We start from the raw sequence: 16,422 nt of genomic DNA, 5'->3' as shown, positions 1-16,422 counted from the left end.
CTGCACTACATGTTCTATGTTTATCTCAGTCTCTCGTCTCTTTCACACGCTGACTCATACACAGAAATTAGATACAAATCAAGTTGAAGCTTTAATTATGAAAATGAAATGAAAATTGCTTATTGTCACAAGTAGGCTTCAAATGAATTTACTGTGAAAAGCCCCTAGTCGCCACATTCCAGCAGAAGCTGATACGGGAATTGAACTCGCGCTGCTGGCCTGCCTTGGTCTGCTTTAAAAGCCAGCTAATTAACCCTGTGTACTGCAGACTGGATATCGCTGCAGGCCTGTTGGGTTGTTGAGCTGTTCCTTTAGTTGGAGTGACGCATTTTTAGAGACAGAATTTCTGGGTTGGACAGTAGCACAGTGGTTAGCACTGTTGTGTCACAGCACCAGGGTCAAAGATTTGATTCCCGCTTGGGTGACTGTATATACGGAGTCCTCCTGTGTCCTCTGCACGTCCTCGCTGTGTCTGCATGGGTTTCCTCCGGGTGCTTTGGTTTCCTCCCATGTCCAAAGATGTGCAGGTTAGGTGGATTGGTAAATAGGCTGGAGTTGATCAACAGAAAGAGACCCCAAATGAATATGTTTCAGTCCTGAATGTGAGTTAACAGCAAAATCCAACCACTGTGGTTACTTGTGGCCTCGTTGGTGTCTCAGCAGGAGGGATGAAGTGGTGAATCCCTTCCCACACTGGGAGCAGGTGAATGGTCTCTCTCCCGTGTGAACTCGCTGGTGTGTCTGCAGGTGGGATGAAGTGATGAATCTCTTCCCACACTTGGAGCAGGAGAATGGCCTCTCCCCAGTGTGACTTCGCTGATGTACAGTGAGGTTAGATGATTGTCTGAAGCCAGTCCCACAGTAAGCGCACCTAAATGGTCTCTCATCAGTGTGAACACGTTGATGTTGCATCAGTTCCCCAGAACTTTTATAGCACTTCCTGCAGTCTGGACATTGAAACGGTCTCTCCCCAGTGTGAACCCGCCGGTGACTCAGCAGGTGGGATGACTGAGTGAATCCCTTCCCACACTCGGAGCAGGTGAATGGTCTCTCCCCAGTGTGACTGCGTCGATGAGTTTCCAGATGGGATGGGGAAGTGAATCCTTTCCCACAGTCCGCACATTTCCACGGTTTCTCCTCAGTGTGACTGCATTTGTGGCTTGTGAGGCCTGATGATTGACTGAATCCTTGTCCACACACACAACATGTGTACGGTTTCTCCCCACTGTGAACAATGCTTTTTCCTTCCATGTTTAAAGTACGATGATATTCAGGATATGATAAATTGAGGACTCTGTCAGATCCTGATGTGATGCTTGGTTGGAGTTTCCTGACTTTGATTCCTCCCCTTCGAACACCCTGTGAAACTGATGTAAAAACAGAAAATAGGGAGTGAGAGAGAACCCACAAAAACACAAAAGGCAGCTTGTAAAATTGAGCTGAATGAATCTGGTCATTTGTAGGGCCGGCTCTCGGACAAAGTGACCATGAAAACTGCTGGATTGTCATAAAACCCAACTGACCTCTTTGGGAGGAGAGAGAAAGAGGTGAAGACATATTAAGAGAGTAGTTGGCAAAGCAACCTCGATCTTGAGCTTCATAAACAGTAATATTGATACTGAAACTATGCTTCTGATGACACAGTGATTAGCACTGCTGCCTCACAGCGCCAGGGACGCGGGTTCAATTCCGGCCTTGGTGACTGTGTGGAGTTTGCACTTTCTCCCCGTGTGTGCGTGGGTTTCCACCCGGTGCTCAGGTTTCCTCCCACAGTCTAAAGAAGGCCAAGTTAGGTGGATTGACCTTGATAAATTGTCCCTTAGTGTCCAGGGATGTGCAGGTTAGGTGGGGCTGTGGGGTTACAGGGACAGGGTAGTGGTGTGGGTCTAGACAGGCTGCCCGTCCGGAGAGTCGGTGTTGACTCGATGGGCTGAATGGCCTCCTTCTGCACTGTAGGAATTCTATGGTTCTAATTCTATTCAATGAATCTTTATAAAGCTCTGGTCACCACTCTTCAGGAAGGGTGTGAAGGTTCTTGGAGAAGGTGCAGAGCAGATTTACCAGAATGGATCCAGCAAAGGAGGTTCAGGGGAGGTTTGATTCAGGGACACAAGATTATGCCAGATTTCCATCGGGTGTACAAAGAAACTCTGTTTCCATTCATTGATCGTGCAAGCACTAGGTAGACAGATGTAAAGTTTTGGGTAAAACCTGGATTGATCTATACAAGATTCAAGAACGAGGGTATCACTTGCAAAGTATGGAGTCACCCATATCAGGTGGAGATGTGGATTTTTTATTCTCGAGGGTTGTAAAACTTTGGAAATCACGTCCTTAAAAGGCAGTGGAAGCAGAGTTCTTGAATATTTTTAAAGCAGAGCTGGATAGATTCTTGATGGGCAAGGGGGTGAAAGATCATCGGGGTAGGCAGGAATGTGGAGTTGAGGTGAGAATGAGATCAGCCACAATCCAATTGAATGCTGAGTAGGCTCGAGGGGCCGAGTGGCCTGATCCTAGTTTGTATGTAAATGGTACAGGAGATATGAGGTGATATGAGATATGTTTTTGCACAGCGAGCGGCAATGACCTGAAACTTGCTGCCTATGAGGGAGTTTGAAAACAGACACAATGAATCATTTGATTTCAAAAGGAAATTGGATAGACATCTGAGGGAAATAAACCTGCGAGGATACAGGGATGGAGCAGGAGATTGGGACTGACTGGATTGCTGCAGAGAGCTAGCATGGATTCAATGGGCCGAATGCCATTCTCTGTGCCATCATGTCTCTGACTGTTTTGTGTAATCTAGTTTTGTAATTTAACCTTGGAGGGTTCAGATATCACTCAGGTAAATCTGTGCTCACTCCCTCCGAGGCCATTCTATCCTTCCTCAGGTTTGTTGCCCAGAACTGAACACAGTTCTCCAGGTTTGGCCTAACCAGGGTTTGTGAATCTCGGGGCTTTTCCAGTCACACAGACCTTAAATCTTCCCTCACAGACAGAACAGACAAACCTTTCACCTTCCACACCCAGATGCTGCTGATATTCAGCTTCTAATGAATCGAGTGACTCTGTCAGATCGCGATGTGACGTTTGGTTTGAGTTTCCCGTCTGTTAAACCTCCACTTCCAGTATCCTGTAAATTTACAGAAACCTCACTGTCAGTTTAGGATAGAAATTCACAACATTCTCTCCTCGCCAACATTGATTAAATGTTATCCTGGAGGTTTGATCACATGACCTGCCCCCATCCTCCAGCCATTAATTGGTCAACACATCCATCCTTGTGACACACTGCCTTCCTCGGCCAATTGGGAAGCAAAAGGACTCATTACCTCACAGGACAGTGTTTGACGAGGGCAGCACGGTGGCACAGTGAGTAGCACTGCTGTCTCACGGTTCGATCCCGATCCCGGCCCCGAGTCACTGTTCGTGTCGAGTTTGCACATTCTCCCCGTGTTTGTGTGGGTTTCACCCCAACAACCCAAAGATGTGCTGGTTAGGTGTATTGGCCACGCTAAATTGTCCCTGAATTGGAAAAAATGAATTGGGCACTCTAAATTTATTTTTAAAAAGTACAGTGATTGACTGTCAGCCAAACAACCTTCATCCCAGTTTCAATATTTTTATATCCGCTGAAGAGAAATGTTCAAAAATCTATTTTACTGTCCTAATTCCAATTCCTTGCCCAGTGAAGCAGTTGAGGCTCCTTCATTACATGTTTTTAAGGTAAAGATAGATAGTTTTTTGAAGAATAAAGGGATTAAGGGTTATGGGGTTCGGGCCGGAAAGTGGAGCTGAGTCCACAAAAGATCAGCCATGATCTGATTGAATGGCGGAGCAGGCTCGAGGGGCCAGATGGCCTACTCCTGCTCCTAGTTCTTATGTTCTTATGTCTTATATAATGATTTTCCACAGTCACAAAAATATTTTTGACTGTCCCAATGATTTTCCAGACACCCAGGTATCAATCTCACCAAGGCAGAAGGTAAAATTTGAATTCATTGAAAGTTTACTGATGACCATGAAATCATTGTCGATTGTTGCAAAGACCCACCTGGTTCACTCCTGTCCTTCAGTGAAGGAAATCTTCTATCCTTACCTGGTCTGGCCTACATGTGACTCCAAATCTACAGTCAGCTGGTTGGCTCTTAAAATGCTCTCTGAGATGGCCGAGCCAGCCACTCGGTTTGAGGGAAATTAGGGATGGGCAATAAATGTTGGCCCAGCCAGTGACTCCCACAAATGATTAAAATAAAATCCTGGAGACTCCAGTCAGTCAATCCGGGAAAGTTGGCATCCGGGCCAGACTCGCAGCGCATAATAATAATAATCACTAATTGTCACAAGTAGGCTTCAATGAAGTTACTGTGAATAGCCCCTGGTCCCCACATTCCGGTGCCTGTTCGGGGAGGCTGGAACGGGAATTGAACCCGCACTGCTGGTCTTGTTGTGCATTACAAGCCAGCTGTCTTAGCCCACTATGCTAAACCAGCCCCTTTCCTGCGGCGCACTGTCCTCTGTAAAGATGGCAGCCGGTAACCCGGGCCTGTCACCACTCAGCTCTCACTCTATTCGGTGCTGTTTAAGACGGGACTGTTAACATTTTCCTCGGGAGTTGAAGCCTCCACTGGGTATTTATTAAGCCTCCCAGCTCACTCCGCTGCTTCATATTGCTCCCCGGCCACCCACCGGCTCCAATCCTGAAAGTCGCTCGATTGTTTCTTTCCCGCTCCTCGCACCGTCATCAATAATCTGAACCGCGCATGCGCTGGTCACAGCCCGAACGGCGCATGCTCCAGTCACAGCCCGAACGGCGCATGCTCCAGTCACAGCCGGACTCTGCGCATCTGCGAGGAGCTCCTGTCATGTGGATGGAGCACATTCTCAGCTGCTACACATGTTGGGTAATAATCCCGCCATTGAAATGGATATTTTTGATGTAAATTTTGTTTTGCGAACTGATTACGATTAGTAACATTGGGTCAAGGCAACACCCACATCCCAAGAACAAATAAAGGAAAGTTCGAAAGGCAAATGCAATGTTCGCATTCATTTCAAGAGAGCTACAATACAAGGTGAATGGGGATGAGAAACATATTAGCCATGATTGAATGTCAGAGCAAACTCAAAACCTCAATGGGCTGAATGGCCTAATTCTGCTTCTCTATCTTTTCTTTTAATGAGGGGATCTCATAGAAACATTTGTAAAACAATTGTTGGAATCCATCCCAGACCTGGATCCAGATCAATTGATTCTTGGAGGAGACTTCAATTGTGTTCTGGACCCTAAATGGACTGGTCCAAGCTGATTCAACCACAACAAAAACATGAAAAAGGAATGAAACCAGACGGGCCACCCAGCATCGACCCAGGCACCAGAAACAACAACGGCAAACCCAGCAACAGATTTTTTAAAACTGTTCCCATCAGTAGATTGTAAAAGGAATACGGGACACAGATTTAAGATTTGAACAAGATCTACAGGGGAGATAGGGGGTAGACATTTTATACAGTGAGTGATGATGATATGGAACTCGATGCTTACACACAAAACGATAATCTCCAGGTGCTGGTAACTCAAACAGTGGTGTTAGAATTTGATGTGAGGACTGGTTGTGAGTTTCCTGTCTGCGAATCTCTTTCTAAGCCCCTGTGAAAGAACAGCAAGAAGTCTTACAACACCAGGTTGAAGTCCAACAGGTTTGTTTCAAGCACTAGCTTTCAGAGCACTGCTCCTTCCTCAGGTGAATGAAGAGGTATGTTCCAGAAACCTATATATAGACAAATTCAAAGATGCAAGACAATGCTTAGAATGCGAGCATTTGCAGGTAATCAAGTCTTTACAGATCCAGAGATAGGTGAAAGAAGTTTACAAAGGCGTCAATGTCAGTCCAGAAATAAAATTCAGGAAAGATAAACATTTCTCCTGGTTTGAGTTTGCTGTGTGTAAATCCTCCCCTACTAATCCCCTGTAAAAGGAGTTTCCAAAATTAATCACTGTCAGTTCAGGATAGAAATTCACAACATTCTCTCCTCCTGCTTCCTGGTCCAGGATGGCCGCTCATGCCCCCCCGCTGCGCACTGACCCTCTTGTCATCAGCAGCCCCCTGATTTGAAGGCAATGTTAACTCAGGGTGTGAGTTTCTGCCCTGGGTCTTCATGTGACTGAACAGAGCCGCAGAGCTTTGGACACATGGGGCAGAATGTCCAATGAGACAGTGAAATCCGGAGAGCAGGATTGGCTTCCTTTTCTTTCCATCTCTGCCACTGCTTTGCATCATCAATAAGACATTGGGACTCAAAGACTAATCCAGTTTGATGGACAAGTTGTCTCCATTCTGAACAATGGGGAACAAGCTCCTCCCACTCATTGAAACATCGCCCCGACAAAGATGAGAAACGCGCATGCGCCCTGATGCACATCCAATAAAGGTGGCGGCCATTAACCTGAGCCGAACATGAGCTGCAGCTCCGCTCGGTACAAATGGGATGCCGGAAACTCTTTTCCGAGGATTGTAGCTGACAACAGCTTTTCACAACGTTTCCGCCCACCCCCACAATCTCTCGCTCCCTCCATAAGTGTTAAACGCCCCTTCCCAATTCCCGATCTGAAGACACAGCCCTTCTCCTTCACCATTACCCACATGCTTCAATCACAACAGGCCCCGCCCCTCATTCACTTCAATTGGTTGGAGGACTAGACCCCCCGTCGGTCCTCCAGTCCCGCCCCTCCTCCTATTGGTCCGGAGCTGCCGTCAATCATCCGGGCATTGTGACGGTTCCAGGTGGTGAGAGCGGCCACAGGCTCAGGCTGACTCGCTGATTGTCCAATAATAACAGTGAGAGTCTCAGTGGGACAATCAGACAATAATAGTGGAGATGGGACCCAGAGGAGAAACAGCAAAGGATTCACTCACTTTGAGAGTAACAAACACAGTGTATGTTCCAATAAGAGTCGGGCTGCAGTGTGCGTGAGTGAACATAACATTGGATCCAGTGTAGAATCATAGAATCCCTACAGTGCTGAAGGAGGCTTTTCGGCCCATCGAGTTAGCACCGACCCTCTGAAGGATCACCAATCCCCCACCCTCACCCCGTAACCCCACCCAGGGATAAGTTAGCACAGCCAATCCACCTAACCTGCACAACTTTGGACTGTGGGAGGAAATCTGCGCAGCCAAGGGAAGAATGTGCAAACTCCACACAGACAGTGACCCAAGTTCGGAATCGAACCCAGGTACCTGGACCTTGAGGCAACACTGCTAACTACCGAGCCACCCCCGGTACTCTGTCATGATGACACAATAACCTGCATGTTATTCAAATTCTGATGTACGTTACTCTGTCACTATTAGCATTAGACATTAACCTGCCTGTTACTCCAATTCTGTGTGTGTTACTCTGTTAAAGGGGCTGGTTTAGCTCACTCAGCTAAATTGCTGGCTTTTAAAGCAGACCAAGCAGGCCAGCAGCAGGTTCGATTCCTGTACCAGCCTCCCCGGACAGGCGCCGGAATGTGGCGACTAGGGGTTTTTCACAGTAACTTCATTGAAGCCAACTCGTGACAATAAGCGATTTTCATTTCATTTCATTATTATTATTAGACAACAACCTATCTGATATTCCAATTCTGGTGTGTGTTACTCTGTTACTGTTATCATTAGACAATAAAAGGAGGGCAAAATAAATACAAGGTAGCAATGATATTTTGAAGTTTCTGTGTTACAATGAGTGTTGCTGGGACGTGTGCGATAAAATAGGAATGGAAACATCATGACGAAGGGCGCCACGGTGGCAGTGGTTAGCACTGCTGCCTCACGGTGCTGAGGACCCAGGTTCGATCCCAGCCCAGGGTCACTGCCGTGTGGAGTTTGCACATTCTCCGGTGTCTCCGTGGGTCTCACCCCCACAACCCAAAGATGTGCAGGCCAGGTGGATTGGCCACTTTTGAGGTCCACCAACAAAATAGAACAAAGGAAACAAACTTAGGGACAAAGCAAAAAGGGCCGCTCCAGTTAGGGGCACTGCCCGAACGTAACAAAGATCAGCAGAAACTTAAAAACATAGAACATAGAACACTACAGCGCAGTACGGGCCCTTCGGCCCTCGATGTTGCGCCGACCTGTGAAACCATCTGAAGCCTATCTGACCTACACTATTCCATTTTCATCCATATGTCTATCCAGTGACCACTTAAATGCCATTAAAGTTGGCGAGTCTACTACTATTGCAGGCAGGGCGTTCCACACCCCTACTACTCTCTGAGTAAAGAAACTGCCTCTGACATCTGTCCTATATCTCTCACCCCTCAATTTAAAGCTATGTCCCCTCGTGTTGGTCATCACCATCCGAGGAAAAAGACTCTCACTGTCCACCCTATCTAACCCTCTGACTATCTTATATGTCTCTATTAAGTCACCTCTCAGCCTTCTCCTCTCTAACGAAAACAACCTCAATTCCCTGAGCCTTTCCTCGTAAGACCTTCCCTCCATACCAGGCAACATCCTAGTAAATCTCCTCTGAACCCTTTCCAAAGCTTCCACATCCTTCCTATAATGTGGTGACCAGAACTGCACGCAGTACTCCAGGTGTGGCCGCACCAGAGTTATGTACAGCTGCAGCATGACCTTGTGGTTCCGAAACTCAATCCCCCTGCTTATAAAGGCTAGCACACCATATGCCTTCTTAACAGCCCTATTAACCTGGGTGGCAACTTTCAGGGATTTATGTACCTGGATGCCGAGATCTCTCTGTTCATCTACACTACCAAGAATCTTGCCATTAGCCCAGTACTCTGCATTCCTGTTACTCCTTCCAAAGTGAACCACCTCACACTTTTCCGCATTAAACTCCATCTGCCACCTCTCAGCCCAGCTCTGCAGCTTATCTATGTCCCTCTGTATCCTATAACATCCTTCAGCACTATCCACAACTCCACCGACCTTCGTGTCATCTGCAAATTTACTAACCCATCCTTCTACACCCTCTTCCAGGTCATTTATAAAAATGACAAACAGCAGTGGCCCCAAAACAGATCCTTGCGGTACACCACTAGTAACTGAACTCCAGGATGAACATTTGCCATCAACCACCACTCTCTGTCTTCTTTCAGCTAGCCAATTACTGATCCAAACCGCTAAATCACCTTCAATTCCATACTTCCTTATTTTCTGCAATAGCCTACCGTGGGGAACCTTATCAAACGCCTTACTGAAATCCATATACACCACATCAACAGCTTTACCCTGATCCACCTGTTTGGTCACCTTCTCAAAAAACTCAATAAGGTTTGTGAGACATGACCTACCCTTCACAAAACCGTGTTGAGTATCGCTAATCAACTTGTTCTTTTCAAGATGATTATAAACCCTATCTCTTATAACCTTTTCCAACATTTTACCCACAACCGAAGTAAGGCTCACAGGTCTATAATTACCAGGGTTGTCTCTACTCCCCTTCTTGAACAAGGGGACAACATTTGCTATCCTCCAGTCTTCCGGCACTATTCCTGTCGACAAAGACGACATAAAGATCAAGGACAAAGGCTCTGCAATTTCCTCCCTGGCTTCCCAGAGAATCCTAGGATAAATCCCATCTGGCCCAGGGGACTTATCTATTTTGACATTTTCTAAAATTGCTAACACCTCCTCCTTTTGAACCTCAATTCCATCTAGCCTGGTCGACTGAACCTGAGTGTTCTCCTCGACAACATTGTCTTTCTCCAGTGTAAACACTGACGAAAAATACCCATTTAATGCTTCCCCTATCTCCTCTGATTCCACACACAACTTTCCACTACTATCCTTGATTGGCCCTAATCTTACTCGAGTCATTCTTTTGTTCCTGATATACCTATAGAAAGCCTTAGGGTTTTCCTTGATCCTATCCGCCAACGACTTTTCGTGTCCTCTCCTCGCTCTTCTTAACTCTCCCTTTAGGTCCTTCCTGGCTAACTTGTAACTCTCAAGTGCCCTAACTGAGCCTTCATGTCTCATCCTAACATAAGCCTTCTTCTTCCTCTTGACAAGTGCTTCAACTTCCTTGGTAAACCACGGCTCCCTTGCTCGACAACTTCCTCCCTGCCTGACAGGTACATACTTATCAAGGACACGCAGTAGCTGTTCCTTGAAAAAGCTCCACATTTCGATTGTACCCATCCCCTGCAGTTTCCTTCCCCATCCTATACCTCCTAAATCTTGCCGAATAACATCATAATTGCCTTTCCCCCAGCTATAATTCTTGCCTTGCGGTATATACCTATCCCTGCCCATTGCTAAAGTAAACATAACCGAGTTGTGATCACTATCACCAAAGTGCTCACCTACATCTAAATCTAACACCTGGCCGGGTTCATTACCCAGTACCAAATCCAATGTGGCCTCGCCCCTTGTTGGCCTGTCTACATACTGTGTCAGAAAACCCTCCTGCACACACTGCACAAAAACTGACCCATCTATAGTACTCGAACTATAGTATTTCCAGTCAATATTTGGAAAGTTAAAGTCCCCCATAACAACTACCCTGTTACTCTCGCTCCTGTCAAGAATCATCTTTGCAATCCTTTCCTCTACATCTCTGGGACTATTCGGAGGTCTATAGACAACTCCCAACAGAGTGACCTCTCCTCTACTGTTCCTAACCTCGGCCCATACTGCCTCAGTAGACGAGTCCTCAAGCGTCCTTTCTACCGCCGTAATACTTTCCTTGATTAACAATGCCACACCCCCCCCTCTTTTACCATCTTCTCTGTTCTTACAGAAACATCTAATGAGAGTGTATTTAAAGGGGTCAATAAAGCACGCCAGCACCTGCAGTGATCACCGGGCATGGAAGGCTTTGATGGTGCCCATGGACACTGCATGCTCCCTTTCTAGGGACACCCAGCTGCGAGTGTAGCCGCGGAAAATGGGCAAACAGTCTGGTCGGATGACTCCCTCGGTCACCCACTGGAACTATAAATGACCCGCTTCACCAGGCCCGGAAGGAGGTAAGTGGCGTTGGTTCGCGAGGTCGTCGGCCCAAGTAGGACTCAGCAAAAACACAGTCCGTGCTCCCACCCTGGAACAACCACCCAATGGAATCCACCTCCTCCCTGCTGGTGTGTGGAGTCTTCAGTCCGGGAGGGGGCTCAGCAAACACCCTGCCCACTTGATCCCCCTGACCTGGAACAAGCACACCGGATCGAATAAGGAAGGTTTTGTCCTTGCTGAAGGCAGATGTTATCAGCTGGAAAGACTGGGCCGGGCCCTCGGCCCAGCAAACAAGCAGTCCAAAGGGCTTTGCTCCCACCTTCTTTCTGAAGTTGCCTCCTTGTTGTTGTCCTCCTCTCCTCTCTCCGTCCCTCTCTCCCCTCTCCTTCCTCCAGGCAGCTAAGCAGCAACCAGCACTGGAAACAGGCAGCAAACTGAGCAACAGCAGCAGAGCGAGAGCGAGAAAGAGAGCAGCAGCAACACCAGCAGCCACTCTTCACCACAGCAACATCCTCACAACACCAAAGTCTGCACTGGGAGTGCCAGCTTCGGACTTGCCATGCTAAATTGCCTCTTAATTGGAAACAAATAATTGGGGACTTGAAATTTATAATTAATAATAATAATACTCACCTGTGTCACAATTTTGGTGTTTTCAAGTTTACAATCTCCTCATGCAACCTTTGGCTGGAAAGATATCAGAAGCCTTGGAAGCAGCTGTAAAAGGAAATTACAATGGTCAGAAATGTTAGTCGAGGTTAGAAATTAAGATCAGACAAACATTGATCTTGAGTTGAGTTTGCTGGGTGTTAATCCTCCCCTTCTAACCCTCGGTAAAAGGAGTTTCCAAAATCCATCATTCTTCAAGTCCAGGATAGAAGTTCCAAACATTCTCTTCCCTTGTTGTCAGTCCCAGGATTATTTAATGCGGGTTATTCTTGCTTTGGAAGCAGTTCAGTGAAGTTTCACTAGTCTGATTCCTGGGATATGAGAGTTTGTTTTATGGAGGAAGATATTGAGACTCTTTAGTCTGTACCCGCTGGAGTTTTAAAAAAATGAGAGTTGATCTTATTGAAACATCTAAGATCCTGAGGGGTTTTGGTGAAAGAATATTTTTCCACATGGGGATTCCAGAACTAAGGGGGACAATTTAAAGATAAGAGTTCTCCAATTTGACACTGAGATAAGGAGAAATGTCTTCTTTCAGAGGGTCATCAGTCTGTGGATAAAAGCAAATTATTGTGGATGCTGGAATCTGGATCAAAAACAGAAAATACTGGACAATCTCAGCAGGTCTGACAGTATCTGTGGGGAGAAAAGGGAGCTAATGTTTTGAGTCTGGACGACTCTTTCAAAGCTGAGTTTGTTGAATTCCCTTTCCCTGAGAGTAATGGCTTGGGTCACTGAATATACGCAAAGCTGAGTTAGTCTTTTTTTATCGACTGGGGAGTCAAAAAAGGTTTCTGGGGGAAGGCAGGAAAATGTAATTAAGGGCACATTTGGATCAGCCATGCCTTTATTGAATGGCAGAGTAGGGTCAATAGGCCGCATGGCCAGTCCCTGCTCCTACTAATTCTGATGTTATTATTCTTCTGTTCTCCGGATTGCCACACACACATGGCAGCAGCACCGTTCCCCTCTGGAGGGGTCTGTCAATCATCAGAGCAATGATTTTCTCTCCTGATCACCAGGATCCTGAAGCATCCGCCTCTGTGACGTCATCACAGATGGCTCCTCAGCCGCGCCGCTAAACAAAGATGGCGGCCGTGGATCTGGCCTGATACCGGATATAAGCTCCGCAGCTGCAAACGCGGGATTTGTAGGGTCTTATTCCGGCCTTGTGACCAGCAGGGGGTGTTTATGAAGCCTTCACTCCCTCCCCACCCCGGCTCCCGGCTCAATTCCTCCCTCCGCCTCACCGCCCCAAACAGCCGCTCCCGCACTCGCAGACCTCCGACAAAGTGACACTGCGCATGCTCCAGACACAGCCCAGCATTGCGTCTGCGCACTGGGCTCCTGTGGAATGAATAGGGCACATTCACAGCCGCATGGAATGGTGGGTAGTAGCCGCACCATTGAAACTGCAAACAGTAAATACAAAATAACTTGGTTACCAATTCATAAAAATAATCAAGCAAATTATTTTCAATGGGTATTCTGCTATTCTCTATTTCTCAAAATGATTTAATGCTGCTCTCCCGTGGAACAGTGCAGAACTTAAGGTGTTTTTTTCAGTGTTTTTCTCCAGTGTTTTTTCCCCAATGGGTCCTTCCTCTCTCCTCCCGAGAAGATGCAAACTCATGCTGGGTTCAATCCCATAATCAGTCATTCCTCCACCTTCTTCCCTCTTGCTCGTGATACTGAATGTTCAGTGTTTTCTAGAATGATCCAGCACAGATGGAATTCACTCTGCACATCATATCTGCACTAACTCAGAACAGGAGTTACCACTTTTCCTGGTTAAATTCCATATGCCACTGTTCTTCCCACATGACCAGCCCATCTGTATCAATCCGTAATTTAAGGCTTTTGTCCTCGCTAGTTACCACACCAACAATTTTCCATTTGCAAACTTATCTGCAAACTTATCGAGCATATCTTCACATAGTTCAAGTCCTCGATTTTATATGTAATTACGATTGATGGCTGAGGATGCACCAGGATCTCCATCAGCACCTGAACCTGTGTTTCTTTCCTGTGACATAATCGAGAGCTTTAATAACTCTAGAGAAACAATGCTGAGAAAGCTGATGTTCTTGTCAAGGCTAATAACTGGGTGCTGCCTTGCCTGTCTCTGAATTTACTCCACTCCTGTTCACTCCCCACTAATGTAATAAGCATTGACTGTAATGACTGGCAAGAGTTTGCTGCCAATCAGTCACTATCGTGACAACGTGTCCATCAAACTGCATCATTAGGATGGCACGGTAGTATAGTGGTTAGCACTGTTGCTTCACAGCGCCAGTTTTGATTCCCGCCTGGGTTACTGTCTGTGCAGAATCTGCACATTCTCCCCGAAAGACTTGCTTGTTAGGTGAATTTCTCATTCTGAATTCACCCAAACAGGCGCCGGAGTGTGGCGACTAGGGGTTATTCACAGTAACTTCATTAGTGATAATGTAAGCCTACTTGTGACAGCAATAAAGATTATTATTATTATTACATTTGAATTCCAACGCCTCAATGAAGAGGCAGAGAGTGGCAGAGAAGGATCTCTGCCAAAGATCTGTGGATCGAGAAACACCTTCTCAAATCGCAGAAAGACCACAAGAGAAACACATTACTCTTAGTAGATGTCATCGTCGAAATGAGGAACAGCTGAAAACCTAACAACAGAGGAGGAGCAGGTCATGAAGGTGTGACAGTCAATGGGACTTTCTGTGTTTGAGCAGATCAGCTGTAATTCCATCCTTGCCGGGCACCTTTCTGCTTTCTCAGCAATCAATGGCCTTTCCCAGTTCAAGTGATGAGGGTTCCTTGTCCAACTCAACCATGACAGGAAGCTGCAGGAGAGTCAAACAGAGATTGGGAGGTGTCCATCTCACAGGAGTACAGCTCACAGTCGTGTTCAACCCAGCGGGACATATTTACATCTGCGGGTGAGAATTTCACCATAATCCATAATCAGGGCGGCACGGTGGCGCAGTGGTTAGCACTGCTGTCTCACGGTGCCGTGGTCCCTGGTTCAATCCTGGCTCTGGGTCAATCTCCATGTGGAGTTTGCACATTCTCCCCGTGTTTGCATGGGTTTGGCTCCCACAACCCAAAAATGTGCAAGGTAGGTGGATTGGCTCTGCTAAATTGCCCTTAATTGTAAAAAATGAATTGGGTACTCTAAATTCAAAAACAATAATCCACAATCAAATGCATTTCGGATTCCTTGACGTAGGCTGCACCAGTATTTATTTGTACAGCATCTTCATCTTTTACAAAATGGTCTTGGCAATGTTCAAGTCCCAAGTGATGGACTGTTCTGGCTTTTGGGTTTATGTTGGGCCTCGGGTCGGCATTGCTTTTTGCTTCAACGACAGATGTCATCTCTGCTGAGTGGCTCTCAAACCAGTCTTTGTTGTGGGTTCCACCTTTACTAAATGTTACGGCTGTTGTGTCAGAAATGATTCAACTCAGCGACTTCCAATCTTCATCAATAATAATGTTGATTAAGTTTCTATTCATGAGGTGGTGAAATATTTTACGGTTTTATTTCATGTTGATAATTTAATTTCATAATGGTGGTGTCACAGTGAAAAATGTGTAAATCAGAAAGAATTGCCAGCAAGGATTAATCAGCATTTTCCAATCGGAGATCAGTAGAATGTTTCAGAAACTGAATTATAGATTTTGCACCAAAAACTATTTAGGATTAAAGTAAAAGTGTATCACACTATAGCAAGTGTGTTCCTGAGGAAATGAACAGAAAGGCATAATGGGTAGTAGGCCAAGTTAGGAGTAAAATTTTACTGCAGTAGAATAAGGAGTTAGGTTAGTGGACTTTTAAACATCAACTGGGATTCAAGGCAGGAAGAGGGGGATGGGCAGCCACTAGGACCATTTCTTTGTTGCCAGGGATACTGGGAAAAGGGGCCTCAGGCCATGTTAAGGAATGTAGGGAAAGCCTATGGGAGCTTTGCATTTGTACTGTTGCCTTATTTGGTCGTATGTTTGTGAAACTTGATGCAACTTGAATGTATAGAAATGAGATGTTTTGTTCCCTCGGCTCTCTGGCTGTTGAAGAGGCAGGAGACTGGTGGTGTCCTGCTCTCCCAATAGAGTGAGTCACCCAGCCAGCTGGTTAAAATAAACAATAATTGATACCTGCAAATCCGTCTCAAATTTTATTGAGCCCAGACTGGCAGCAAAAGAATCAGGATTGTTATTCCTGGGAGAGATCTTGAATAAAGAGGAAAGATGTTTTTAAAAAGAGACACTGCAGCCCCCAAAATCAGTGACAAATCCAGAATATTAAACTGCAGCCAGTTATAGGGGTTGTTGACATCAGCAGAAATAAACATATATTGTAAGACTATCGATCTTGTATGTGATTAACAGCAGCAATAACAGCAGAATCCAGTCTCTTCAGTCACTCATGTAGCTGTTGATGTGTCAAGAGGTTAAATGACTGAGTGAATCCCTTCCTCACACAGAGCAGATGAACGGCTTCTCCTCTGTGTGCGTACGTGTGTGCAACAAACAGCAGGCTGCTGGACTGAGAATATCTCTTCCCAGAGACAGAGGAGATGAACAGTCTTTCCCCTCTGTAAGTGCAAGTGTGTAATAAACAGTAGGCTGCCGGACTGAGTATCTCTTCCCAGATACAGAGGGGATGAACGGTCTTTCCCCAGTGTGAATATGTTTGTGTGCAATCAGAGTGGATGACTGCCTGAAATTCTTCCCACTGAGTACAAGTCAGTGGATTCTCCTCGGTGTGTATTTGCTTGTGCATCAGAAA

At 46.1% G+C, this 16,422-nt stretch overlaps 1 protein-coding gene and 1 long non-coding RNA gene across 2 annotated transcripts in view; both read right to left on the bottom strand.

The window, feature by feature from the left end:
* Window positions 1-67: 67 nt before the first annotated feature.
* Window positions 68-16,422, bottom strand: part of LOC119959644 (zinc finger protein 721-like) — a gene marked incomplete at its 5' end in the record, with an annotated part of 90,404 nt that continues 74,049 nt past the window's right edge. The window contains 2 exons of the mRNA XM_038787827.1: window positions 68-1,367; window positions 3,021-3,075. Coding sequence (XP_038643755.1) covers window positions 634-1,367; window positions 3,021-3,075 — 789 coding nt within the window. The remainder of the gene's footprint in view (window positions 1,368-3,020; window positions 3,076-16,422) is intronic.
* LOC119959620 lies at window positions 3,076-12,876 on the bottom strand. The gene is made up of 3 exons (XR_005459235.1): window positions 11,607-12,876; window positions 5,549-5,653; window positions 3,076-3,136 (listed from the first exon to the last, which is right to left on the bottom strand). It is a non-coding gene; the product is annotated as an uncharacterized LOC119959620 (long non-coding RNA).

This window comes from Scyliorhinus canicula, unplaced genomic scaffold, assembly GCF_902713615.1.
Source record: "Scyliorhinus canicula unplaced genomic scaffold, sScyCan1.1, whole genome shotgun sequence".
Lineage (NCBI taxonomy): Eukaryota > Metazoa > Chordata > Chondrichthyes > Carcharhiniformes > Scyliorhinidae > Scyliorhinus > Scyliorhinus canicula.
The sequence above is the reverse complement of the archived record's forward strand: the minus strand, read 5'-3'. Positions and strand labels throughout refer to the sequence as shown.